General features: G+C 38.9%; 1 protein-coding gene across 2 annotated transcripts in view; it reads right to left on the reverse strand.

Moving 5' to 3' along the window:
- Positions 1 to 27455, reverse strand: part of GTF2E2 (general transcription factor IIE subunit 2) — a 90459-nt gene that overhangs the window by 10582 nt on the left and 52422 nt on the right. Inside the window, exons 6-7 of one of the 2 annotated variants that reach the window (XM_069572902.1) lie at positions 16658 to 16751; positions 361 to 2464 (exon numbers count right to left, since the gene is read on the reverse strand). In XM_069572902.1, coding sequence (XP_069429003.1) covers positions 2370 to 2464; positions 16658 to 16751 — 189 coding nt within the window. In that variant the 3' untranslated portion in view covers positions 361 to 2369. Of the gene's footprint in view, positions 1 to 360; positions 2465 to 16657; positions 16752 to 27455 lie in introns of those variants that run through there. The other variant, XM_069572901.1, reaches the window with a different exon arrangement.

A 27455-nucleotide genomic window follows, 5' to 3' on the forward strand; every position in this document is an offset into this window, starting at 1 on the left:
CACAATAAAATTCCATTTTGCTAAATGGTATCTTAAATAGCTAAACTCAGTGTTGGCAAGGATATGGAGAAACTGGAACCCTCGTGCACTGCCAATGGGAATGTAAAATGAGGCAGCCACTTTGCAAAACAGTATGGCAACTGATCAAAAAGTTAGCTGTCGGAATTACCACATGTTCCAGCAATTCCACTCCTATACTTAAAGGAAAAATTATGGCCACACAAAAACTTGTACATGAATGTTCACAGCAGCACTAATCACAATAGCCATAAAGTAGAAACAACTCAAATGTCCATCAACTGGTGAATGCATGAATAAAGTGTTATATCCAAATGTAATGTTCTTTCTTTTGTAGTGTTGTTTTTTTTGGTAATGTTCTTTTTAATGTAAGCATTTAATGCTCTATTTCACTTTAAGCACTGCTGCAGCCGCATCCCATGAATTTTGATATGTTGTGCTTTCACTTTCATTTAATTCAACATACTTTTTTTTTTTAACTTCCCCTGTGATTTCCTCCTTGAACCATGAGTTATTTAAAAGTGTTATTTGGTTTCCAAATATTTTGGAGAGTTTCCAAATATAGCTGATTTCTAGTTTGATTCCATTATGACCCAAGCACATCCTTTGTTTGCTTTCAACTCTTTTAAATTCCTTTAAGGTTCTGCGGTAGAATACCATCTGTCTTGGTGAGTACTCCAAGTACACTGGAAAACATATATACTCTATTGTTGGGTCATCTTGTTTTATAATAAATATCAATTAGGCAAGTTCGTTAATAGAGTTAAGACTTTTATATACTTATTTTCCATCTATTTGTTCAACAGCTGAGAGGAATGCTATGAACTTTAATCTTAATGATGAGTTTATCTATTTCTTTCACTTGTGTCTATTTTTAATTCATGCACTTTAAACATTTTTATGATTCCACTTTATTTCTATTATTTTTCTTTATTGAGATAAGTATAATTGACATAATATTGCATTAGTTTCAGATATGTAACATAATGATTTGATATATATATATAGTGAAAAGAGTACCACAGGAAGTTTAGTTAACATAACTTTTTTTCTCTAATGAGAACTTTTAAGATCTATTCTCTTAGCTTTCAAATGTACAACATGGTATTGTTAACTATAGCTACTTTTTTAAAAAAATGGTTTTAGTGGTTATCCTAGGGTTTACAATACACACCTTGAGTTAACCAGACCCTGACTTCAATTAAATTATCCCAGATCACATATGAAAATGTAAAACAGCATACCCTTCCTGACCTGCGGTGACCGTCAAAAACTTCACTTTTACATATGCTTGAAACACAAATTTATCTCTTAATAGTCTGCTTTATAAGTTAGCTATCTTTCAGAGTGATCAAAAATTTTTAATAAGACACACATGAATTTTAAAATTGGATTTTCATTTATTCCAGCTTTAGCACATTTTCCTATATATATCCAAGTTTCTGTCTAGTATCATACCCTTCTGCCCGAGGACTTCTGGCAATGCAAGTCTGATATCAAGGAATTCTCTCAGTTTCTGTGATACTGAGAGAATATTCCTCTGAGACAGGACTTTGATTTTTAAAGATTAGTTTTACTGCAGATGGAATTCTGGGTTGAAAACTTTTTTCCCTTTTAGCACTTCAAACATGTCACAACACTGTGCTTTGGTTTGCATAAGGTCAAATGACAAGTGTTCTCTAATTCTTTTCTCCTTTGTAATGAGCTTTTGCCTCTGCTTCAGGTATTTTCTCTTCACCATCAGTTGTCAGCATTTTGAATGTGATATGCATAGATGTTTTTCTGTCATTTGTTTCTATTGGGAGGGCTTATCTTGCCTCCTGTTCTCTGAGCTTCCTGGACTTTTGTTTTGGTGCCTATCTTTAATTTGGGGGTGGGGGTATCCCTTGTAGTTCAGCTGATTAAGAACCCACCTGCAATGCAGGAGACTTCGGTACCATTCCTGGGTTGGGAAGATCTGCTGGAGAAGGGATAGGCTACGCACTCCAGTATTCTTGGGCTTCCCTGCTGGCTCATCTGGTAAAGAATCTGCCTGAAACGCGGGAGACCTGGGTTCAATCCCTGGGTTGGGAAGATCTCTTGGAGAAGGGAACTGGCTACCCACTCTAGTGTTCTGGCCTGGAGAAGGCCATGGACTATATATCCATGGAGTCGCAAAGAGTCAGACACAACTGAGTGAATTTCACTTTCATCTTTAATTTTAGAAAATACTTGGCCATTATTTCTTCTTCCCCATTCTCTTTCTCTTATGAGATTTTAATTATACATTCAGACCATTGATGTTATCTCACAGTTAATGGAGACTCTGCTGTATTTCTTCCCATTTGTCTCTGTGCATTTCACTTTAATTTCTACTGGCCCATCTTGCAGTTTGGGCTCTCCCAGGGGCTCAGTGGTAAAGAATCCACCTGCAATGCATGAGCCGCAGGAAACATGAGTTCGATCCCTGTGTAGGAAATAGCAACCTTTGAGGAGGATATAGCAACCCACTCCAGTATTCTTGCCTGGAAGATTCCATGGACAGAGGAGCCTGGTGAGCTACAGTCCATGGGGTCACAAAGACCATGGGGTCACACACAACTGAACATGCATGCAGCAGCAGCATCTTGCAGGTTACAGATTCTTTCCTTGGTTATGCCAAGTTGACTGATGAGCTTACAGAAGACATTCTCTGTCTCTGTTACCGTGCTTTCCATTTCTAGAATTTATTTGATTTTCTTATAATGTCTACCTCTCCGCTGAAATATCCTACCTGATCATGCATGCACTCTGTTTCATTTGTTTTAAATTTCAAGTCTGACAGTTCCAATACCGTGTCCTCAGAATTTGGTTCTATAAACTCTCTTCTCTCAAAAGCGCTTTGTTTTTCCTTGCTTCTTTTTATGCCTCGTAATATTTTGACAGCAGAATATCCTCTAGAGAACAGCTGAGACTGAGGTTAATAGTTCTGTGCCGGGATCTGGGCACACCTTTCCTTCTGCTAGGCTTTCAGCGTATAGAGGTTGAGGCAGTCTATGATGAGAACATGAACTTGGTTTGAAATCTGTTGCTGCTATGGTTATCCACAGTGCACCACAGGCTCCAAATTCCTCCAGCCATACCCTGCACTCAGTGGAAAGACCACTTTGCCAGAAGGTTTGGCCTCAGTGTCTGCTCAACCTCCTCTCTTAGGTCCCCCCTTAATGCTATAACCCTGGCTGGCCTGTCAGCCTCCACGCTCTTGCGACTCTCACAGAATTCCACTGCTACCTGTCACTGCACACCTGTCAGCCTGGGGTGGGAGTTCTGATATTCTAATTAAGCCTCGGCCTCAGACAAGCCCTGTGTCCCATGGCACTAAATGGGGTCTCCTCAGTGTCCCTGCCCTGTCCTCTCTGCCAAGTTTTAGGTCCAGCATATATTTCGCCTTTCCCCTTGACAGAAGGTTTTTCTTTCTTTTCTTCTCACAGAAGTTTAAGACTTTTGTCTCACAGAAGACAGGGAGGGAGGAGATGGCTTCACGTCTTTTCTGAAGCGTCTACCGTCCCCTTCTCCAGCCCTGCCCGGCGGGGCCAGGACCCCCAGCCTAGCCTCTGCTTTTTAAGAATCCAGGGAAGTCTGTGGAGAAGTGCCATGAGTGGGTGTCCACTCCCAAGTGTCTGCAGCCCAAGGCTTCTACAGTCTCTGGCTAGCCTACACTAAGCCTTTAGCAGTTCATTAAACATTTTAAAACTGAATTCTTCTCACCAGTATTCACGTTCTCAGTATTCATGTCCCAGGTGTACAAGTGTTTGTAGCCCATCTTTTCTTGGTGTCTGTCTTTCCTTCAATTTCAGGTTAGGTGGCTGCCCTGCACCTCAGCTCTCTGATGGAGTCAGAGTTGCTCAGTTGTGTCCGACTCTCTGCAACCCCATTGACTACACAGTCCATGGACTTCTCCAGGCCAGAATACTGGAGAGGGTAGCCATTCCCTTCTCCAGGGGAGCCTCCCAACCCAAGGATCAAACCCAGCTCTCCCACACTGCAGGCGCATCCTTTACCAGCTGAGCCACAAAGGAAGCCCAAGAATACTGGAGTGGGTAGACTATCCCTTCTCCAGGGGAACTTTCTGACCCAGGAATCGAACCAGGCTCTCCTGCACTGCAGGCAGATTCTTTACTAACTGAGCTATCAGGGAAGCCCCGGATGGAGTCAAGAAAACTCTAAATTTGTAGCTGTCTAGGGTTTGTTGTTGTTGCCAGAGTGGGAACAGTGCTTCCTCCATTCTAAGTGAAAGCTGAAAGCCCCAACTATCTTCTAGCCAAACTTGAAGAACAATGTGACGACCACGACTAGGTCTGATCACAACAGGTATATATGAGAGAAAACAGCTTCAAACTTCCAAGTCAGCAATAAAACATCTAATTCCAAGAAAGCACACAAAATTGTTTTAAAACGTATATCATAACTGGGATTTTACATGCCAACTTTACCACAGCAAAAGAACAGTTCTGATATTTTAAATATGACTTGCTAAATTCTAACTATCAACATGTACAAACTCCATTCACTTATTTAGAGTAGGTAAAACATGATGTAAGTGTGTAACAGCTATACTGTGGACATCTCTGTATAAAAAAAGGAGAAAAATACATATAATAAAAACACTTTTCACCCAGCGTTAAATTTCATTCAGTTCACTTTTTACCAAGCCTGTGCTGCCAGGATTGCAAAATTTCAGTTCCTTGAAGACAAAGTACTTTTACTTTGTGCCTGACATGTACAGAGCTCATGTACTTCAGGGCACTCACGACACAACAACAGAGACTCATATTGACAGTAATGGTCGGGAAAGCCAATCTTTGTTAATGTGCCACCAAAAAGAATATACAATGCTATATATACATTCTTCTAAGCACAACAGAATTGAAAGTACATTAAAACAAAATGTAACTACTTCCTTTCACTAAAAGAAACATCACAATCTCAATATCTCAATGAAGAAAATATCTCAATAAAAAGTCTTCAATGTCTTTGTTTCAATAAGACATTTCTACTTTAATCTTTGGCTTTCCTTAGCTCAGTGCTATTGCAGTATTTAAATAATACATCTACTATGTAAATGTATTACAGCTGCATAAATACTTAAAATGAACACTGGAAGGCAGGGCCTAAAATAGAGACAGAATCTCACAGGATTCCAAATTTAATTACTTTTTAATGTATGTAGGGACAGAAAGAAAATGCTCAGATTTTCTGTCATAGGTGCAAAAATAAAATGAAATAAACTGGTATAAATTTTATTAAAATCATTGAAAGAAAAATTAAAATCAAGATAATCTTTATGTTCTAGAAGGCTGGCAAAGTCAACTAAAAACATCCAGTATTGGTGAAGGTCAAGAAATGGAAACCTCTGCATAAAGACTGGTCTCCTAAAATAGGTTGGGTATTAGGCAGGCTACTGAAATTTTTTCAAGTATGCCTTATCTTTTTTTTGTCCCATCAATTATACTTTAAGAAAACAAAATAAGAAGATAACTAGGCAAAGTGTACATACAATATATTTATATAGAAGGATTGAGCATTATTTATAAAGCTTACAATAGCATATAGCAAAAAAATTAAATTTCTCTCTGTGGAACATCAGAAAAAATCTTTTAAAGTATGGTCATATCTGGAATACCATATAGCTATTAGGAAATGAACTAAGACAGCATCAGGGCCCCAGGCAGTGTGGCTAGCCACTGGGAGGAGTCCTGGATTCTAAGGATAAAGTTGAAATTGCTGAAGCTTCCAGGCAGAAAAAAACAATTTACTGGCAATCAGAAGGAACAACCAGATTGTCATCAGACTTCCTCCAAGGAACACCACCTAACATTACCTCACTGCCACAGATCAGCAATTCCAACTAACTGCTAAACTGACTTGGTTTCTTTGCTATCTGTATAGCTCAGTTGGTAAAGAATTTGCCTGCAATGCAGGAGATCCTACTTCAATTACTGGGTCAGGAAGATCCACTGGAAAAGGGATAGGCTACCTACTCCGGTATTCTTGGGCTTCCCTTTTGGCTCAGTTGGTAAAGAATCTGCCCGCAATACAGGAGACCTCGGTTGGGAAGATCTGCTGGAGAAGGGAAAGGCTACCCACTCCAGTATTCTGACCTGGAGAATTCCATGAACTATATAGTCCATGGAGTTGCAAAGAATCAGACACGACTGAGCGACTTTCACTCGCTTCACTAACCAACTGCCAAGCCACAGATTCACTGAGTGAAGATTAAACCAAGGATTTTGGTACTACTTTATATTTTTAATGCTGCTAATAGTAGCTAGCCTGATGTTACTATTATTCTTACTATGTGCCAGGTTCCATTCCAAGCTCTAAGCATTTTTATTTATATTTACTCATTTAAACCTCATAAGGACCACAAATGAACAGACACCATTATTCCTATTTTATACTGGATTGGCTGAAAAGATCATTCAAGTTTTTCCATAGCATCTTGCAGAAAATCCAAACAAACTTTCTGGCCAACCCAAGAGATAAGAAATCTCAGACAGAGCATCTTGTCTTCGCTAGTAAGCAGCAGAGCCAAGATTTACACCAACAGATCAATTACTCAGCCCACCCTCTGGACCTCTGCATTTATACTGCCGCTAAATTAGTAAGATTCTGACTTAAGGAAATAGGCACCTTTGTGAAATAAAACACATACCAAGGTTCAACTACTCTGGATTCACTTATCTATTTAATGTTTTAAATTACCACACAACAGACTATCTCCGTACTTATGCTATGTCTCATTTTTGGACGTCTGCTTCTATCACAGAACGAACGAAGGGTGAGTCTTCAGTGTGACTGGAAAGCTTGCCCACTCAAGATGTCCTCTCTACAGCTAAGACTGCCACCTAGTGGGCTAGAACAAACAGCCTCATCAGCACAAAACAAAACATTCTGAGAAATAAAACACAAAAGAAGAGACAGATGGACACAGAGAAGGACAGATGTTAAAATATGCATCACTTTTCAATAGATCTTCTCTGGAAACACATAATGTAAGTCAATAACAGAAAACCTCAGTTTTTAAAATTAAGTGATTTAGGCCACACCAACACTTTCAACTAATGGGCATCTCAGCCCTGAGCTTCCTGTGGTAGCTGTGACCCCCAGGGCTCTACAGCACGGTTATGAACACCACAGTGACATGCTGTGTGGCATGTTGCACCATATGTGTACCCGTGTCATTCCTCCTTCTGCCTGGGCTCAAGGACAGAAATCTTATTCACTTTGCTATCTTTGCTATCACTGAATGTGCTGAAGAACACATGAAAAGAAGCTTGAAGACAACATACTGTAGCATTTCTGTTTTATAAATGTAAACTATACCTTTAATATAACCCGGGCAATTCCACTCTCCAGGGAACCAGTGGTGATGTCTAGATACATTTTGGGGACTCACACTGTGGGGGAAAGTCTGCTACTGGCACCGAGAGCAGCCTGGGATGCTGCTAATCGTCCCACAATGCACTGTGACAGCCGTGACTCCAAAAAAAGTATCCAGCTCCAAATGTCAACACTGCCAAGGTTGAAAAATCATGCTTCCTCCCAATCATCTTTAGTAAAAAGTATACAGATTAATGATAAATATAAATTTATAATAAACTGATAACACCACTAATAACTAATAAAAGATGATACCACTCTAACGGCAAAAAGCAAAGAGGAACTAAAGAGCTTCTTAACAAGGGTCAAAGAAGAGTGTGAAAAAGTCAGCTTAAAACTCAATGTTAAAAAAACTAAGATCATGTCGCTCAGTCGTGTCCGACTCTTTGCGACCCATGGACTGTAGCCCACCAAGCTCCTCCGTCCATGGGATTCTCCAGGCAAGAATACTGGAGTGGGTTGCCATTTCCTTCTCCAGGGGATCTTCCGGACCCAGGGATCGAACCCAGGTCTCCCACATTGCAAGCAGACGCTTTAACCTCTGCACCACCAGGGAAGCCCCTGATCATGGCACACTTCATGGTAAATAGAAGGGGAAAAGTGACAGATTTCCTCTTCTTGAGATCCAAAATCACTGCGGATGGTGACTGCAGGCATGAAATTAAAAGACTATTGCTTCTCAGCAGCAAAGTTATGACAAAACAAAAGCTATGACAGTGTGTTAAAAAGCAAAGACATCTCTTTGCCAACAAAGGTCCGCATAGTCAAGGCCTACGGGTTTTCCAGTAGTCATGTACAGAAGTGAGAGCTGGATAGTAAAGAAAACAGAGAGCCAAAGAGCTGATGCTTTCAAACTGTGGTGCTGGAGAAGACTCTTGAGAGTCCCTTGGACTGCAAGATCAAACCAGCCAATCTTAACAGAAATCATCCTTGAATACTCTTTGGAAGGACTGAGCTGAAGCTCCAATACTTTAGCCACCTGATTCTAACAGCTGACTCACTGGACAAGATCTTGATGCTGGGAAAGACTGAAGGCAGAAGGAGGTGACAGAGGGTGAGATAGTTAGATGGCATCACCGATTCAACAGACATGAACTTGGACAAACTCAGAGATGGTGAGGGACAGGGAAGCCTGGTGTGCTGCAGTCCATGGGACTGCGAAAAGTTGGACACGACTTGGCGACTGAACAACAAAATAAGAAACTGAGCTAGAACCCAACTGTGGTTTACATATATCAAGTATTTCTTATATTGGTTAAGTACACACTTGATTTTCTAGGAATATATGGTGCATAATGTATATGAATATACTATCATTAACCTTTGTATATCACAGAACAGCTATACTTTGTATGAATTTTTTTAGAACTTTACCAAGAATTTTTATCACTTTAGGAAAATACGAATTATGAATGGTATTTTCATAAACGAATGAATCACACATTTATTGAATCAAATGAATCATACATTAGTTCACTTGTAGCTATAACATTCAATGGTTAATTCTACATAAAAATGTAAACAACTTCTTCATTTATATTCTCGTCTGTATAAGAAAAACAGTCCACTGAACCTGATTAAATAATTAAAAACCACCAGGTTAACAAAAAAAAATCAGTCATTCAGCGTTTGCTGTTTTCTACCTGAAAGATCTCTCCCTGCACAACTGCACACATGGGCACTGTCCTAACACTTCACCAGGCTGGCTCCAGCTCATTCTTCCTCTTTTTTCCCACAGTGGTCTTTTCTGAGCTCCACCCTGCCTATTATTTTACTAGCTCAGCATATACCTCATTGAATTCCTTCCTAACATTTGATACACTCTGCAATCACTTTTTATTTTGTGTGATATCATCTATTTTCCCCTTCAGAATATAAGTAAGCTCCACAAAGGCTAAAACTATCCTATGCTGTTCACCACTGTACCTCCTACATTACCAAGATGACCAAAGAAGGCAACAGGAAATCGATAAGTATTTGTCGAAACATGGATTCATGAATAAATGATAACAGACTGTAACAAAACTCTCATAATGTATCAACTAGAGAGTAAAAAGACAATGAAGTTGATAAACTGATACCACGAATAAGCAAACTACTTAAAGATTATAAGGAGAAATACTTTATATATGAATAACCAAAAGTAAATTATACAATTTCCAAATAAGGGTGAGGAAACATCAGATAACAAAAATAGTAAATACAAAATGACACTAACAACTGGTTCAGAGAGTTAAGACTAACTATATGCCATCTACAAAGGAAGTATCTAAAACAAAAGAACGCAGGTACAAAGCAAAAGAACAGGCAAAACTATCTCAAAATGTTCTTTAAAAGGCGACAGATTAGACATAACAGGATATAAAGCTAGAGTTCAAGTAAAATAGCATCAAATATGAATAGTAATTATGATACAAACCTTAAACTATGACTGTCAAGAACACTTATAAACTGAAAATTGCAGGAAAACATATAAAGCAGAAACTACTGGAAGTATTGGCTAAATTAACAAGAAATATGAAAGCAACAGGAAATGTTAACATTTGTTCAGTCACTTCTCACATCAAGATGTGAAACAATCGGTATGTAAAGGAGGATCTGATATTTTCAAACAAAAACACAACAGCAACTAAAGTAAAACAGATAAACCAACAGGTAAATAAGGGAGAAAGCCCAAACACAAAAAGTTAGCAATAACAAGGGAAAATAACAGGCAATAATTCTTAAAGGAGGACATAATGAAAGAAGATTCTAAGAATGTCTGAAAAAGCATGCTAGATACATTCACAGGTGTATGCTTTCAAATAATCTTTAAGGAATCCAATATTCTCCTAAAGATAAGTAAGGAGAAAAGGCAGCGAAGGGAGGAAAAACTCTTCTTCCCTTTTCTGAATCCAGCATTATACCCATACCAAACAGCAAGAAAACATGCAAAAGAAAAAAGCAAAAATCCTTAAATACATTAGTAAGAAAAGCACACAAATACATAAACCAAACAAGTATTACTCTAGGACTAAAAGGATGGTTCAATACTGAGAAATCTAGTAATATAGTTCACCAATGGCAGTCAAGATCTTAAAAGATGCAAAAATAATTTACTGTTAATCTTCCTAATAGCTTCCTAAATTATATGTATTTCATTAATATAAATTACATATACATATCTCACTATATAAGGGTTGTAAGAATATTTGCTGCAGCAACATTAAATGTTTGAAAATATATCAATCAGACACATCTATAAAACGAAATACTAAATAGTCACACAGCATCACAGAATACCTGCAGTACAGAGAAAATAAACTGGAAAATTGTACAGAACTTATACCTAGAAATACATCTAACAAGCACATATAATCTGGGGGGGGGGGGTAGTGAAAATGCTTATTTTGCCTTTACAGACAAATAATGAGGTGATGGGAAGAGTTTAAGCCGGTAGAGGCCATAAAACACAGCAAACGAAAAGAGTTTAACACTAGGGAACAGAACTCTACGTAAAAGGTACGAAACAGGAAAAGGCTGAGCAAAGTTACAACAACAGCATCCAGAGAAAGCACACACAAGGGACAGAAAAATCACAACCCAATATAAGGACTAGGGTGACAGCTATTACTAAATTCTAAGTGCACTCCCTACAATTTTTCCAATGAAATACGATCAAGAAACCCTACAGTTTCAGGCTATTTTTTTTCTCTTGACATACAGAATTTAATTTAGAAACTGTTTAAAGTAGGTAAAAACCCTTGTCAAGAAGGAACAGGTGGAAAATGGGTTCCCAATAAAATGGAATTCTAGGGAAACGAAAGTCTAAAAGGTCACAAAGGAGAAACAGCACCATTGTTATTTGAATAATGGCTAGTTGCTTGCATTTTCTGGCACTGTTAATCACTAAATCTGGATTTTCCTCTGAATTCCACAGAGAGCATGCACTACGCAACAATTTTATCATAAAATACCTGCTTGCTACACACATGTCATGACAGGCTACCACCAGAAACAAGACAAACACATTCAGGCTATTCTTACAGAACTACTGTAATCTCTCTCCTATCAAACACGTGCTGTGCTTATTAGCTGCTCAGTTGTATCCCCACTCTTTGCGACCCACGGACTGTAGCCCGCCAGGCTCCTCGGTCCATGGGGATTCTCCAGGCAAGAATACTGTAGTGGGTTGCATGCCCTCCTCCAGGGGATCTTCCTGACCCAGAGATCAAGCCCAGGTCTCTCTCGCATTGCAGGTGAATTCTTCACCATCTGAGCCACGAGGGAAGCTCAAGAATACTAGAATGTATAGCCTTACCCTTCTTCTCCACTGGATTCTCCTGACCCAGGAATCGAACCAGGGTCTCCTGCAATGCATGAGGATTCTTTACCAGCTGAGCTACCAGGGAAGCCCCCAAATCAAACACTTCCTTCAATTTAAACATCTACTTCCAGAACAGATTTGCTACACTATGCTGCCATCTAGAGAGCAGAATTAATACTACATATTCTCTCTGAGAAAGTTTATGTTGTTGAAAGTTGGATGTGGTCAAACAAGAGATACCAAGAGTGAACATGGACATTTTAGAAATCAGTGAACTAAAATGGGCGGGAAGAGGCAGATTTAATTCAGATGACCATTATATCTACTACTGTGGACAAGAATCCCTTAGAAGGAATGGTGTAGCCCTCACAGTCAACAAAGGAACCCGAAACGCAGTATTGGCTTCAATCTCAAAAATGACAGAATGATCTCGGTTTGTCTTGAAGGCAAACCAACCATTCAATATCACAGTAATCCAAGTCTACGCCCCAACCACTAATGCCGAAGAAGATGAAGGTGAACAATTCTATAAAGACCTATAAGACCTCCTAGAACTAACAGCAAAAAGGATATCCTTTGAGCATATGAGACTGGAAAGCAAAAGTAGGAAGTCAAGAGAATACCTGGAGTGACAAACAGACAAGTTTGGCCTTGGAGTCCAAAATAAAGCAGGGCAAAGGCTAACAGAGCTTTGCCAATAGAATGTGTTGGTCACAGAAAACATCCACTTGCAACAAAACAACAGAGGACTGCTGTGGACATCACCAGATGGTCAGTACTGAAATCAGACTGATTATATATATAGTCTTTGCAGCCGAAGATGGAGAAGATCTATACAGTCAGCAAAAACAAGAGCTTATTGTGGCTCAGATCACCAGTTCCTTATCGTAAAATTCAGGCTCAAATTGAACAAAGTAGAGAAAAACATTAGGCCATTCAGGTATGCCCTAAATCAAGTTATGATTATACAGTAGAAGTGACAAATAGATTCAAGGGACTAGATATGGTAGACAGTGTCTGAAGAACTATGGATGGAGGTTTGTAACATTGTATAGGAGGTGGTTACCAAATCCATCGATAAGAAAAAGAAATGCAAGAAGGCAAAGTGGTTGAGGAAGCATTATAAATACCTGAGAAAGGGAGAGAAGCAAAAGGTAAAGGAGAAAGGGAAAGATATACCCAAATGAATGCAGAGTCCCAGAGTAAAACAAGGAGAGACAGGAAAACCTTCTTAAGTGAACAATGCAAAGAAGTAGAGAAAGACAACAGAATGGAAAAAATCAGAGATCTCTTTTAGAAAATTGGAGATACCAAGGCAACATTTCATGCAAAGATGGTACAATAAAGAACAGAAACGGTATGGACCTAACAGAAGCAGAAGAGATTAAGAAGAGGTGGCAAGAATACACAGAGGAACTATACAAAAAAGCTCTTAATGCCCCAGATAACCACAATAGTGTGAACACTCACCTAGAGCCAGACATCCTGGAGTTCAAAGTCAAGTGGGCCTTAGGAAGCATTGCTATGAACAAAGCTACTGGAGGTGATGGAATTCCAGCTGAGCTATTTCAAATCCTAAAAGATGGTGTTGTTAAACCGCTGCACTCAATATGCCAACAAATTTGGAAAACTCAGAGCAATGGCCACAAGACTGGGAAAGATAAGTTTTCATTTCAACTCCAAAGAAAAGCAATGCCAAAGAATGCTCAAATTACTGCAAATTGCACTCATTTCACATACTAGCAAGATTATGCTCAGAATCTTTCAAGCTAGGCTTCAGCAATAATGTGAACCGAGAACCAGATGTACAAGCTGGATTTAGAAAAGGCAGAAGAACCAGAGATCAAATTGCCAACATACGCTGGATCATTGAATAAGCAAAGGGAATTTTAAAAAAATCTATTTCTGCTTCACTGACTATGCTAAAGCCTTTTATTGCGTGGATCACAACAAACTGGAATAGTCTTAAAGAAATGGGAATACCACACCATCTTATCTGTCTCCTAAGAAACCTGTATGCAGGACAAGAAGCAACAGTTAGAACTGGACATGGAACAATGGACTGGTTCAAAATTGGGAAATGAGTACATCAAGGTCATGTACTGTCACCCTGCTTATTTAACTTATATGCGGAGTGCATCATATGAAACACTCTGCTGGATGACTTACAAGCTGGAATCAAGACTGCCAGGAGAAATGTCTACAACCTCAGATATGCAGATGACACCACTCTAGTGGCAGAAAGCGAAGAAGAACTAAAGAACCTCTTGATGAAGGTCAACGCGAGAGTGAAAAAAGCTAGCTTAAAATTCAACATTCAGAAAACAAAGATTATGGCATCCAGTCCCATCACTTCATGGCAAACAGATGGCGGAAAAGTGGAAATAGTGTCAGATTTCATTTTCTTGGGCTCTAAAATCACTGCCAATGGTAACTGCAGCCACAAAATTAAAAGATGTTTGCTTTTTGGAAAAAAACCTATGAAAACTCTAAACAGCATATTAAAAAACAGAGACATCACTTTGCAGACAAAGGTCCATACAGTAAAAGCTATGGTTTTTCCAGTTGTCATGTATGGATGTGAAAGTTGGACCATGAAGAAAGCTGAGTTCCAAAGAATTGATGCTTTTGAACTGCGGTGCTGGAGAAGACTCTTGAAAGTCCCTTGGACTGCAAGGAGATCCAACCAGTCAATCCTAAAGGAGATCAGTCCTTAATATTCACTGGAAGGACTGATGCTGAAGCTCCAAAACTTTGGCCACCTGATGGAAGGAAGCTCACTGGAAAAGACCTTGATGCTGGGAGCAAGAGGAGAAATAGGCAACAGAGGATGAGATGGCTGAATGGCATCACTGACTCAATGGACATGAGTTTGAGCAAACTCAAGGAGGTAGTGAAGGACAGGGAAGCCTGGCACGCTGCAGTTCATGGGGTTGCAGAGAGTTGGATACAACCCAGTGACTTATGGACAACAAGTCATTAGACAATATTTCAAGTTAAAAATAAATAACAGTATAAACATATTATTTAGCAATATGGGAAAAGCCACTGGAAGAATTTAAAGTAAAACCAGTTAAGTTACTTGCCATAAAATAAAGGGACTGGAACCAGAGAAAGGAAAACTACATCTGCTTTTTACTATATCTTTCTTACTATTTGAAAATGTGATACTAGTGGTAAGTTTAAGACGATGAAAAATTTTTTTCAAATGGATTAATTATGCTTAAGGAATCAGTTGTTTATTTAAACTCAGAAGGACTTAAAGATCAAGTCCATTTTTATGGTTTTAAATAGGAAGAACTCAATCTGACAATTATAAAAGTCTCTATAACAGCAAAACTCCAAGTAAAAGAGACACAGGCAAAACAAAAATTGCTCAGCTGAATCTTTCTTGAATGAGCACCTATCACTACAATATACAGGAGGAGTTGACTACTACCCTGTTTTACATACAGGAAGCTTATTTAGAGAAATGGCATTATAGAAGAGCCGTAATACTTCGCAAATTTTCACTTAACTAACAAACATTAATAGAGAACCAACTGTATACAAGGCACTCTTGATGAGGATTCTCACAAAAATATAACATTCTGTTTCCTACAAAAAATCAAAGTCGGGGCTTCCCTGGTCCAGTGGTAAAGAATCCGCCTTGCAATGAAAGGACACCAGTTCGATCTTTGGTCAGGGAAGGAAGATCCCACATGCCTTGGAACATCTGAGCCCATGTGCCACAACTACTGAGCCTGCTCTCTGGAACCTGTGAGCTGCAACTGCCGAGCCCACGTGCCCTAGACCTCGTGCTCCTCGACAAGAGAAGCCACTGTAATAAGAAGCCCTCACACGGCAACTCGAGAGGAGGCCCCACTCACCAGGACTAGAAGAAGCCCGTGCATAACAACAAGGATGCTGCACAGTCAAAAATAAGTAAGTTTTAAAAAATCATGGTCATCTAAGTAACTTTAGGTTGATGAAATTATAGCACCACAAGACTGAGTATCCACAGCTAGGTAACACATAAAAGAAAAATCTGGAGTTACTGCACAAATTACAAATCATAATCAAGGCAGGGCTCTCCAGGAAATGCATTTCTTTTACAAAATTATTCATTCAATAGAATCTCCTTTAAAAATGTCATAGAAACAGTCAATAGGATTACCAAACTGGGACAGCAATAGTTTCACTCTACTGCACTTTGTGTCTTTCTATATTGTTAAAATATTTTGCTGGAGTTTGAATTACTTTTGAAATTTTATAATTAAAATGTTCAATTTTTCTTGCCTTTTAATAAAACTTCAAAGTTAATACAAATTTAGAGTAAAAGATATTTGCTTAAACGGGAATATCTACTTGTCTAGAAATTTCTCAAAACTAAACTCTTACACTTCTATTTTATATGAAAATACTGATGAAATATTTGAAACTAAAATCCAAAATATAAGTATCATGCATTTAGAAGACAGCATAGAGCTTGTTAGCATCCAACTCTACAACCGCCAGAAAGAAAAACATTAATCTCCTTTCTTATCCAATTGGATAACCAAAAATTCATAACTTTTTTAAGAAAATATCCGTTTTCACAAAAAGTTAGTATTTTTTCTCCCCTTCATGGATCGAGCTTTCATACCAAGATATGAAGTAGTATTTGTAAAACAGAAATAAACTCCTGTTTGGTATACCTAAGTATGAGAACAGGAAGTTACTGTTACACTACAAGTACAATTAACCTAAAATTTTTCAAATTACATATTTCAAATTGTATTGCGAGAAATACATTAGACATATAAAGTTGTTAACTCTAAGAGATGATAATGCTAAAACAGCAGTATAATACTATTTAAAGTTTTAATTGCATTATGAACAGTAGGAATTCTATCATCCTAAATTTGTAACATGTCTGTATATTACAGAAAGTATCTAGAAAGGAAGGCTCACCTTCATCCACAGAAAACTGACAGCTCTTATCATTGAAGAAAAGAATTTTCTTCTTATCAGGACGGTTTACAAATAGTATCTGGTCCCCTAAAGCCTTAAAGATAAAGAAAAAATTTTCAGTTTCCAAATTAAATTCCAAAAATTTTTTTCCAAATTACATCACTCAAGATTTTTTCTTAAACAACAAAGGATTTCCAGCTTCTTTAACTCTCAGTATACCAATAGGGTCCACTAGACCAAATTTTAATTCTAAAGTTTCTTTCTTGAGCAGTTTGACTTTTAAGGATTGATATTTTGAAACTTTGAGAGCTCCTTTACAGTTCAAAAAGAAGAAAAACTGTTTTAAATATTAGGACAAAAGTCAATCCATCTGACAATTACAACTTGGTATAGCAGGCTCTTATTAATCTGTGGGAAGAAAACCATGGATCTCAATGTTCTTACTTGTCCTTGAAATATTTTGTTACTTACTTACTCATCATTATCCATCAGTTATTTCCAGTCATGCTTTGAAAAGCTAGAACCCTAAGATAATGGAAGAATGATTAAATCATCTAAACTGTGTGTGGCTATGAGATAAATAGCCATCCTTCAGTTTTCTTACTGCATTGCCCAAAATACTGCATCATCTTTACAGAAAAAAATAAAGGACTTGAGCAGTTTTTGTTCTTTTAGCTTTGATTGAACACAACTGACAATTAAAATTTTCACCCACTGCTCTAGCGAGGACAAGAAAATCAACATATTTCATTATTATTAATTAATGAGAACAAGAATGCAAAAAGTCTGATAATACTCTGGACTATAATGATGGTAAAATTCATCACAGAAATACACTCTCAAACTATAAGTCTTTAGATGACAACATCACAGATGAATAATCTCAACCTTAGGCATCAACAAGGGCTTCCCTGGCAGTGACAGTAAAAAATCTGTCTGCGATTCGGGAGACCTGGGTTTGATTCCTGGGTCAGGAAGATTCCTTGGAGAAGGGAATGGCTACCCACTCCAGTACTCTTGCCTGGAGAATTCCATGGACAGAGGAGCCTGGCGGGCTACAGTCCATGGGGTTTCAAAGAGTCAGATATGCCTGAGCGACTAACACTTTAGGCATCAACATGTGAACCATATGCACTTAACAGATACATAAAGAGCATTCCATCCAAAGACAACAGAAAGAATATATACTATTCTCAAGCGCCCACGTGATATTCTCCAGACTAGTTAATATGATAAGGCACAAAACAAGCCTTAACAAATCACATCTAGCACCTTTTCTGACCACAACAGTATATAAAACTAAAACTCAATTATAAGAAGCTGGAGGATTCACAAATAACAACAGAATAAGTCCACTACATATGAACAAGTTCTGTTCTGAGAGCGCATTCCTAAGTCCAATTTGTCTGTTAAGTCCAACAAAGCTAGCCTAGATACCCAACTAACACAACAGGCTATACAGTATTGTACTGTAATAGATTTATAATAGCTTTCATACAAAAAATACACAGAAAACAAACAAAACATTTAAAACCTTACAGAACAGTTTCATGAAAAGTATAGTAGTAGAGTACAACAGCTGGCCTACCAGGGCTGGCATCAAGTGAACAGGCAAGAAAAGCTAAATGACTGGAGGAAGGAGAGGAGGTAGGAGTCAGGATTGTCAGCAACAGCAGATGGAGGTCCCGCTATAAGTTCACCCGTGCTTTATGTGATTGGACGTGGAAACACACATTTGCCTCCTTGAAAGTTTACTACTTTAAAGCTGCTATGTAGGGGACTTACTGTATGCTGCTAATTGCTGGGTCAAAGAAGAAATGTTAAAAACACCTTGAAAAAATGAAAATAGAAATATAATGTACCAAAACTTATGAGAGGTTATCTGTATGCAGGCCAGGAAGCAACAATTAGAACTGGACATGGAACAACAGACTGGTTCCAAATAGGAAAAGGAGTACGTCAAGGCTGTATATTGTCACCCTGCTTATTTAACTTCTATGCAGAGTACATCATGAGAAATGCTGGACTGGAAGAAACACAAGCTGGAATCAAGATTGCCGGGAAAAATATCAATAACCTCAGATATGCAGATGACACCACCCTTATGGCAGAAAGTGAAGAGGAGCTAAAAAGCCTCTTGATGAAAGTGAAAGAGGAGAGTGAAAAAGTTGCCTCAAAGCTCAACATTCAGAAAACGAAGATCATGGCATCCGGTCCCATCACTTTATGGGAAATAGATGGAGAAACAGTGGAAATAGTGTCAGACTTTATTTTTTGGGGCTCCAAAATCACTGCAGATGGTGATTGCAGCCATGAAATTAAAAGACACTTACTCCTTGGAAGAAAAGTTATGACCAACCTAGATAGCAGATTCAAAAGCAGAGACACTACTTTGCCGACTAAGGTCCACCTAGTCAAGGCTATGGTTTTTCCAGTAGTCATGTATGGATGTGAGAGTTGGACTGTGAAGAAGGCTGAGCGCGTAAGAATTGATGCTTTTGAACTGTGGTGTTGGAGAAGACTCTTGAGAGTCCCTTGGACTGCAAGGAGATCCAACCAGTCCATTCTGAAGCAGATCAGCCCTGGGATTTCTTTGGAAGGAATGACGCTGAAGCTGAAACTCCAGTACTCTGGCCACCTCATGCAAAGAGCTGACTCACTGGAAAAGACTCTGATGCTGGGAGGGATTGGGGACAGGAGGAGAAGAGGACAACAGAGGATGAGATGGCTAGATGGCATCACTGACTCGATGGATGCAAGTCTGAGTGAACTCTGGGAGTTGGTGATGGACAGGGAGGGCTGGCGTGCTGCAATTCATGGGGTCGCAAAGAGTCGGACACGACTGAGCGACTGAACTGAACTCAAGAAGAAATTCAGTTATTAATGCCTGTTAAAAAACCAGAAAAATCTCAAAAAAGCCTAAACTTACACCTCAAGGAATTAGAAAAAGAATAAATGAAGCCCAAAGTTAGTAGAAGGAAGGAACTAACAAAGATTAGAATGGAAATAAATTTGAGAGAGACTAAAAAAGACAACAGAAAAGATTAATGAATCTATGAGCTGATTCTTTGAAAAAATAAACAAAACTTTAGCTTAACCAAGAAAAAAAGACAAGAAGACTCAAATACATTAAATCAGAAATGAGATTCATGTTGACATATGGCAGAAACCAACATAATACTGTAAAGCAATTATCTTCCAATTAAAAAATCACTAATGAAATAGATGTTACAACCAATATTACAGAATACAAAAAATCATAGGAGACTAGTATGAACATGTGCCAAAATTGGAAAACCTAGAGGAAATGAATAAATTTCTACAAATATATAAACTATCAAGACTGAACCATAAACAGGAATTCTGAACAAATCAATAATTAATAGACAGAATAAGTAATCAAAAATCTCCAATCAAAAGTCCAGGACAACTGCATTAGTTCTACCAAACATTCAAAGAAGAGTATCAATCCTTCTCAAACTCTCCCAAAAACCTGAACCAATGCATCAAATTTATTCTGAGGCCAGCACTACCCTGATACCAAAACGAGACAAATATGCAACAAGAAAAGAAAACTGCAGGCCAACATCCCTGATGAACACACGCAAAAATCCTCAACAAAATATTAACACACCAGATTCAACAGTACATTAGAATAATCTCACACCACAATCAAGCAAATTTACTCCAAGTATACAAGGATGGCTCAGTATCTGCAAATCAATGATGATATAGCACATTAACAAAATGAAAGATAAAAGTCACGTGCTCATTTCAGTAGATGCAGAAAAAGCACTTGGCAAAATTCAAAACACACTGACCATAATGCGCCACAATATGGACACCAAGGTCACGTATCTCAACATAATGAAGGCCATATATGACAAGCCCACAGTTTACATCAAAATCAGCAGCTGAAAGCTGAAAGCACTGCCTCTAAATCAGGAGCAAGACAAGGAAACCTACTCTTGCCACTTTTATTCAGAGTATTGTGAAGTCCTAATCAGAGCAGTCAGACAAGGAAAAGAAATAAAAGGCATACAAATTGGAAAGAAGTAAAATATCACTTTTTACAGACTATATTTTATATACCTCCCTAAAGACTTCACCAAAAAGCTATTAAAATAATGAATTCAGTAAAGCTGCAATACAAAACCAATATACAAAAAATTTGAGTTTCTATAAATTAACAACTATCAGAAAGAAATTAACAATCCCACTTACAACTGCATCAAAAAGAGTAAGGTACTTAGAAATAAATTTCACCAAGATGAACAAACTACATTGAAAATTACAAGACAATGATGAAAGAAACTGAAGAAGATTCAAACAATGGAGATATTCTGTGTTCATGAATTGGAAGGGTTAATACTGGTAAAATATCTATTACCACCCAAATGAATACCAAGATTCAATGCAATCCTTATTAAAATTTCAACAGGATTTTTCACAGAACTAGAACAGTGCTAAAATTTATTTGGAATCAGGAAAGATCCTATCAAGCCAAAGCAATCTTGAGAAAGAACAACAAATCTGGAGGCATTGCACTCCCAATATTACAAAGGAAAACTAGTGAAACACTATGGCACTGACATAAAAACAAGCATGCAGATCAATGGGACAGAACAGAGAATCCAGAAATAAACCTGTGCGTCTACGGTGAATTAATTTACAACAAAAGTGCCAAGACTATACAACAAGGAAAGGACAGTCTCTTCAATAAATGGTTCTGCGAAAATGGGACAGCCACATTCAAAAGAATGAAATTGGACCACTATCTTATACCATATGCAAAAATCATTTTAAAATGGATTAAAGACCTGAATGTAAGACTTAAAACCATAAGAATGTTGGAAGAAAACACAGGCAGTAAGCTCTGTGACATTCATTTTGGCAATGTTTCAGATTCAACATTAAAAGCAAAGGCAACAAAAGCAAAAATAAACAAGTGAGACATCATACTCAAAAATTTCTGCATAGCAAAAGAAACATCAACAAAATGAAAAGGCAACCTAACCAATGAGAGAAAATATTTGCAGATCATACATCTGATAAGGCGTTAATACCCCAAATACATAAACTGATGGAACTTAACAGCAAAAAAAAAAAAAAAAACCCCACACCACTCAATTAGAAAATGGGCAGAGGATTTGAACAGATATTTTTCCAAAGACGACACTCAGGTGGTCAAGAGGTAAATGCAGAGATGCTTAACATCACTAACCATCAGGAAAATGCAAATCAAAACCTCAAGATTATCACCTCATGCCTGTCAAACTGGCTATTGTCAAAAAGACAGAATGATGAGTCTTGGAGAGGATATGGAGAAAAGGGAACCCTTGTGCACTGTTGGTGGGAACTGTGAACCACCATGGAAAACAGTATGGGGGTTCCTCAAAAAGCTGAAAATAAAACTACCAGATGATTCAGCAACGCTAACTCTTGAGTGTTTTCATCCGAAGAAAGTGAAACTACCAACTTAAAAAGAGATATGCACCACCTTGTTCAGTGTAGCATTATTTACAACAGCCGAGACAGGGAAACCAGTCAAGTGCCCACTGAGGCATGAATGGATAGAGAAAATGTGTTATATATAAACAATGGACCCCCAGGGCATTACGCTAAGCCAAGCAGGTCAGAATAAAAAAGACAAAATACTGTATGAACTCACTTATATGTGGAACCTCAAAAAAAAAAAAAAAAAAAAAGCTTACAGATATAGAAAATAGACTGGTTGGTGGTTGCGAGAAACAAGAGGTTAAGGGGTGGGCAAAATACAAGCAGGGGATCAAAAGGTACAAACTTTCAGTTACCAAGTCAGTCGGTCATGGGGATGTACAGCTGTTAAGAGCAAATCTTAGAAGTTCTTATTACAAAATAAATTTTTTGATAACTATGTATGGTGACAAATTTAACCAGACTTACTATGATCATTTTTAAATTAAAAGATTAAAAACAATCTTTAATTGAAAAAAAAAAACCTGAGTAGCTGATTCAATATACCATCTTAAAATTTAAAATCCTATCACTAACGCAGAATGGCCTATTTAAAATCATACTGGTTTCATTATTTCATTTCATTATTAACCTCCAGAACACAGCTACTTAGAGAAGAATAATCTGGAACAATCACTGCTTTCTCTCATTCTCTTCTCTTCTTGCTTTTGCATACTCTTTTTTATTCCTTGCTGGCATTATACATTTCTTCAAAGCACTGTATGGTCAACAAAATGACAGGGGTAGTTATCTTCTATCTCTGCCAAGAACTGAAGAAAAGGAAACAACCCAGAAGGGATTTAACTTAATTATGCCAAATTTCTCCCTTGAGAAATTACTTAGGCTAGAACACATCTTCACATTTTTTAAGTGTGGGGTTTTTTAAAAACTTGGGTTTTTAACAATTTAGAAATAATCCTGCCTGAAAAGGACAGACTGTCCACTTTTCATGACCCCTTCAATTCCTTAAGGAAAAGAACCACTAAAAACAGGATGTCAAAGTGACTTTACATCACAAAACTATTTAAAACAGAATAAGCAATTGTAAATTTATATCACCATTCTACTTTAGAATGTAACGAAAAGCCTCCTGAAGACTAACAATACTACCTCCTATCAAACTGGAGGAAAAGAATGGAGCAGGAAATGCACCCAGAATTCCCAACCAGTAAGCTACGATTCAATACTTCTACCTTTCAACATGCTATAAAAGCGCAATTTATCAACTCTGGTCACATATTATTTGCAAACTAATAAGTTTAGACACTTAAAGTTGAAATCTCAAATGGGTTCTTCATGTGGTAATGGCCAAGTAGCTCCTAAGGGACCAGCCCACTTGAAGACAACTACTGTAGTCTCTGGACAAGGTATTTCAAACAGAAGCCTCCTCCCCGCAAGCAACAACAACAACAACAATTCCCTGGCAGTCCAGCAGTTAGAGACTCCGCACTCTCATTGTGAGGGCCCGGGTTTGATCCCTGGTTGGGGACCTAAGATCCCATAAGCTGCGTGATGTGGCTCCAAAAAAGACCCAAAAAGGAAAAAAAGAGCTAACTGAACACAACAGATGTGTCATACGGTACCTACCACAGAGAAGAGAAAGTCTGAAGTTTGAGTCTAGTCAAGACATATGCCCACTTAAAAACAAAATAAAAAAACTCTTTTGAGGACTATCCTGGAATCCTGAGTCATGTAATTCACAATGTTCAAAATTCAATAGAAACTAGGTATCTAAAGAAACAGGAAAACAAGCGCCATACTCAAGAAACAAAGTCTCAGTGCAGACCATCCCCAATATGAGCCAGCTCTTAAAATTAGAAGATTTTAAAGCACTTTTTCAAAGTAGCAACAGAAATTATTCACAAGGGTGTAATGGAAAATATGCTTGTAATGAACGGGGAAAAAAAAGAGTATCTCAGCAAAGAAACAGAAACCATTTCATTCAGAAAGAATGAAAAGCCTACAACTGAAAATACAATTTATAAAATAAAGAATTCACCAACTGGGAGCCAAAGGACGTGCGCTTACCTCCTCCTGAGAGAACACCAAAATCTCAACTAGCTGTTGAGCAAGCATTGACAGGAGGACACTGGAAACTACCAAAACAGATACCCCACATCCAAAGACAAAGAAGCAGCCGCAAGACAGTGGGAGGGGCACAATCACAATAAAATCAAATCCCATACCCGCCGGGTGAGTGACCCCCAGACTGGAGAACCTTAAGAACTGTAATACCAAACAAGTTCTCCCACTGTTGTGAAGGTCTGGAACCCCACGTCAGGCTTCCCAGCCTGGGGACCTGACAAAGGGGCTGGGAATCCCCAGGGAATCTGACCTTGAAGGCCAGCAGGATTTGATTACAAGACTTCCACAGCACTGGGGGAACAGAGACTCCAGTCTTGGAGGGCACAAACCAAACCACGTGCACACCAAGACCAGAGGAAAAGAGCAGCGACTCCACGGGAGACTGAACCAAAACCACCTGCTGGGATGAGGCTCTCCTGGGGAGGTGTGGGTCGGCAGGGGCCACGCACAGAGACGGGACACTGGAAGCAGCAGGCTGGGAAGGTCCCCCTCGGTGTAAACCCTCCTGAAGGTAGCCATTAAGCTTACCATAGAGCTGGGGGCTGGGTCGCCTCAGGCCAAACAACTACCAGGGAGGGAGCGAAAACCCGCTCATCAGTGGACAACTGGATTAAAGCTTCAGTAAGCAAGGGCGTCCCCACCAGAGCAAGACCCAGTTTTCCCCACCACCTCTCTCCCATCAAAAAGCTTACACAAGCCTCTTAGCCTCCTTCATCATAGGCCAGACAGAAAAAGCAAGCAGAACCACAATCCCATAGCAAGTAAAACAAAACCACATTACAGAAAGTTAACCATCATGAAAAACGCTGGGCTGGAAGAAGCACAAGCTAGAATCAAGATTGCCGGGAGAAATATCAATAACCTCAGATATGCAGATGACACCACCCTTATGGCAGAAAGTGAAGAGGAGCTAAAAAGCCTCCTGATGAAAGTGAAAGAGGAGAGTGAAAAAGCTGGCTTAAAGCTCAACATTCAGAAAACGAAGATCATGGCATCCGGTCCCATCACTCCATGGGAAATAGATGGAGAAACAGTGGAAACAGTGTCAGACTTTATTTTGGGGGGCTCCAAAATCACTGCTGATGGTGACTGCGGCCATGAAATTAAAAGACACTTACTCCTTGGAAGAAAAGTTATGACCAACCTAGATAGCAGATTCAACAGCAGAGACATTACTTTGCCGACTAAGGTCCGTCTAGTCAAGGCTATGGTTTTTCCAGTGGTCATGTATGGATGTGAAAGCTGGACTGTGAAGAAGGCTGAGCGCCAAAGAATTGATGCTTCTGAACTGTGGTGTTGGAGAAGACTCTTGAGAGTCCCTTGGACTGCAAGGAGATCCAACCAGTCCATTCTGAAGGAGATCAGCCCTGGGTGTTCTTTGGAAGGAATGATGCTGAAGCTGAAACTCCAGTACTCTGGCCACCTTATGTGAAGAGCTGACTCACTGGAAAAGACTCTGATGCTGGAAGGGATTGAGGGCAGGAGGAGAAGGGGACGAAGGAGGATGAGATGGCTGGATGGCACACTGACTTGATGAACGTGAATTTGAGTGAACTCCGGGAGTTGGTGATGGACAGGGAGGCCTGGCGTGCTGCGAGTCATGGGGTCGCAAAGAGTCGGACATGACTGAGCAACTGAACTGAACTGAACCATCATGAAAAAGCAGAAAGGTACCTACCAGATGAAGGGACAAGATAAAACCCCAGAAAAACAACTATATGAAATGGAGACGGGAAACTTTCCAGAAAAAGAATTCAGATTAATGATAGTGAAGAACCCAAGATCTAGGGAAAACAAAGGAGAAGATGCAAGAAATGTTTACCAAAGACCTACAAGAACTGAAGAACAAGCAGAGATGAACAGTGCCCTAGAAGGAATCCACAGGAGAATAACTGAGGCAGAAGCATGGATAAATGACCTGGAGGACACAATGGTGGAAATCACTGCCACAGAACAGAATATAGAAAAAAAGAATGAAAAGAAATGAAGACAGCCTAAGACACCTCTGGGACAACATTAAATGCATCAACATTTGCATTATAGCGAGCCCAGAAGGAGAAGAGAGAGAGAAAGGACCTGAGAAAATATATGAAGAGATAATAGCTGAAAACTTCCCTAACATGGGAAAGGAAATAGTCAACCAAGTCCAGGAAGCACAAGAAGTCCCAGGAAGGATAATCACAAGACACAGCGAGACACACAGTAATCAAGCCGACAAAAATTAAAGACAAAGATAGAATACTGAAAGCAACAAGGGAAAAATGACAAATAACATACAAGGGAATTCCCATCAGTCTATCAGGTGATTTCTGAACAGAAACTCTACAAGCCAGAAGGGAATGGCACAATATATTTAAAATGATGAAACGGAAGAATCTAAAACCAAGATACTCTACCCAGTAATATTCTTCTTCAGATTTGATGGAGCAATCAAAAACTTTCTAGACAAACAAAAGTTCAGAGAATTCAGCACCACCCAACCAGCTTTACAACAAATGCCAAAGGTACTTCTGTAGGCAGGAAACACAAGAAAAGGAAAAAAGACTTACAAAAAAACAAACCCAAAACAAATCATAAGTGAAGTAAGTAAATGAAGTCACTCAGTCGTGTCTGACTCTTTGTGATCCCATGGACGGTAGCCCACCAGGCTCCTCCATCCATGGGATTCTCCAGGCAAGACTACTGGAGCGGGTTGCCATTTCCTTCTCCAGGGGATCTTCCCAACCCAAGGATCGAACCAGCACTGCAGGCAGAAGCTTTAACCTCTGAGCCACCAGGGAAGCCAAAACAAATTATACATATCAATAATTATCTTAAATGTAAATGGATTTAATGCACCAAGCAAAACACACAGACTGGCTGAGAGGATGAAAACATGTGCATTTATGCACTGCCGCTTACCACTCTGCTTGACCCCTCAAATTGTATGTAATTACTGCATATTGTTAGGTTAATCATGTTCCCATTATGGCTTGCAACTGTAATTATCCTTTTTGTCTGGCTACTGATTGTGAACACTGATAAAACATCTATACTAGTAAAAAAAAATTTACCAAATCGGCTTAATAACAAATTGAAGGTAAAAAAGAAAAGTCAGTATAATTAACAACAGATCAATAGGACAAAAAAAATCCAAAAGCAGGCACACACATATGCGCGTACACACACACCTCCCCCACCTCCCCCGCAAGTGGGACAATACCAAAAAGACCCAACA

Source organism: Ovis canadensis, chromosome 26 (assembly GCF_042477335.2).
Source record: "Ovis canadensis isolate MfBH-ARS-UI-01 breed Bighorn chromosome 26, ARS-UI_OviCan_v2, whole genome shotgun sequence".
NCBI classification, from domain to species: domain Eukaryota; kingdom Metazoa; phylum Chordata; class Mammalia; order Artiodactyla; family Bovidae; genus Ovis; species Ovis canadensis.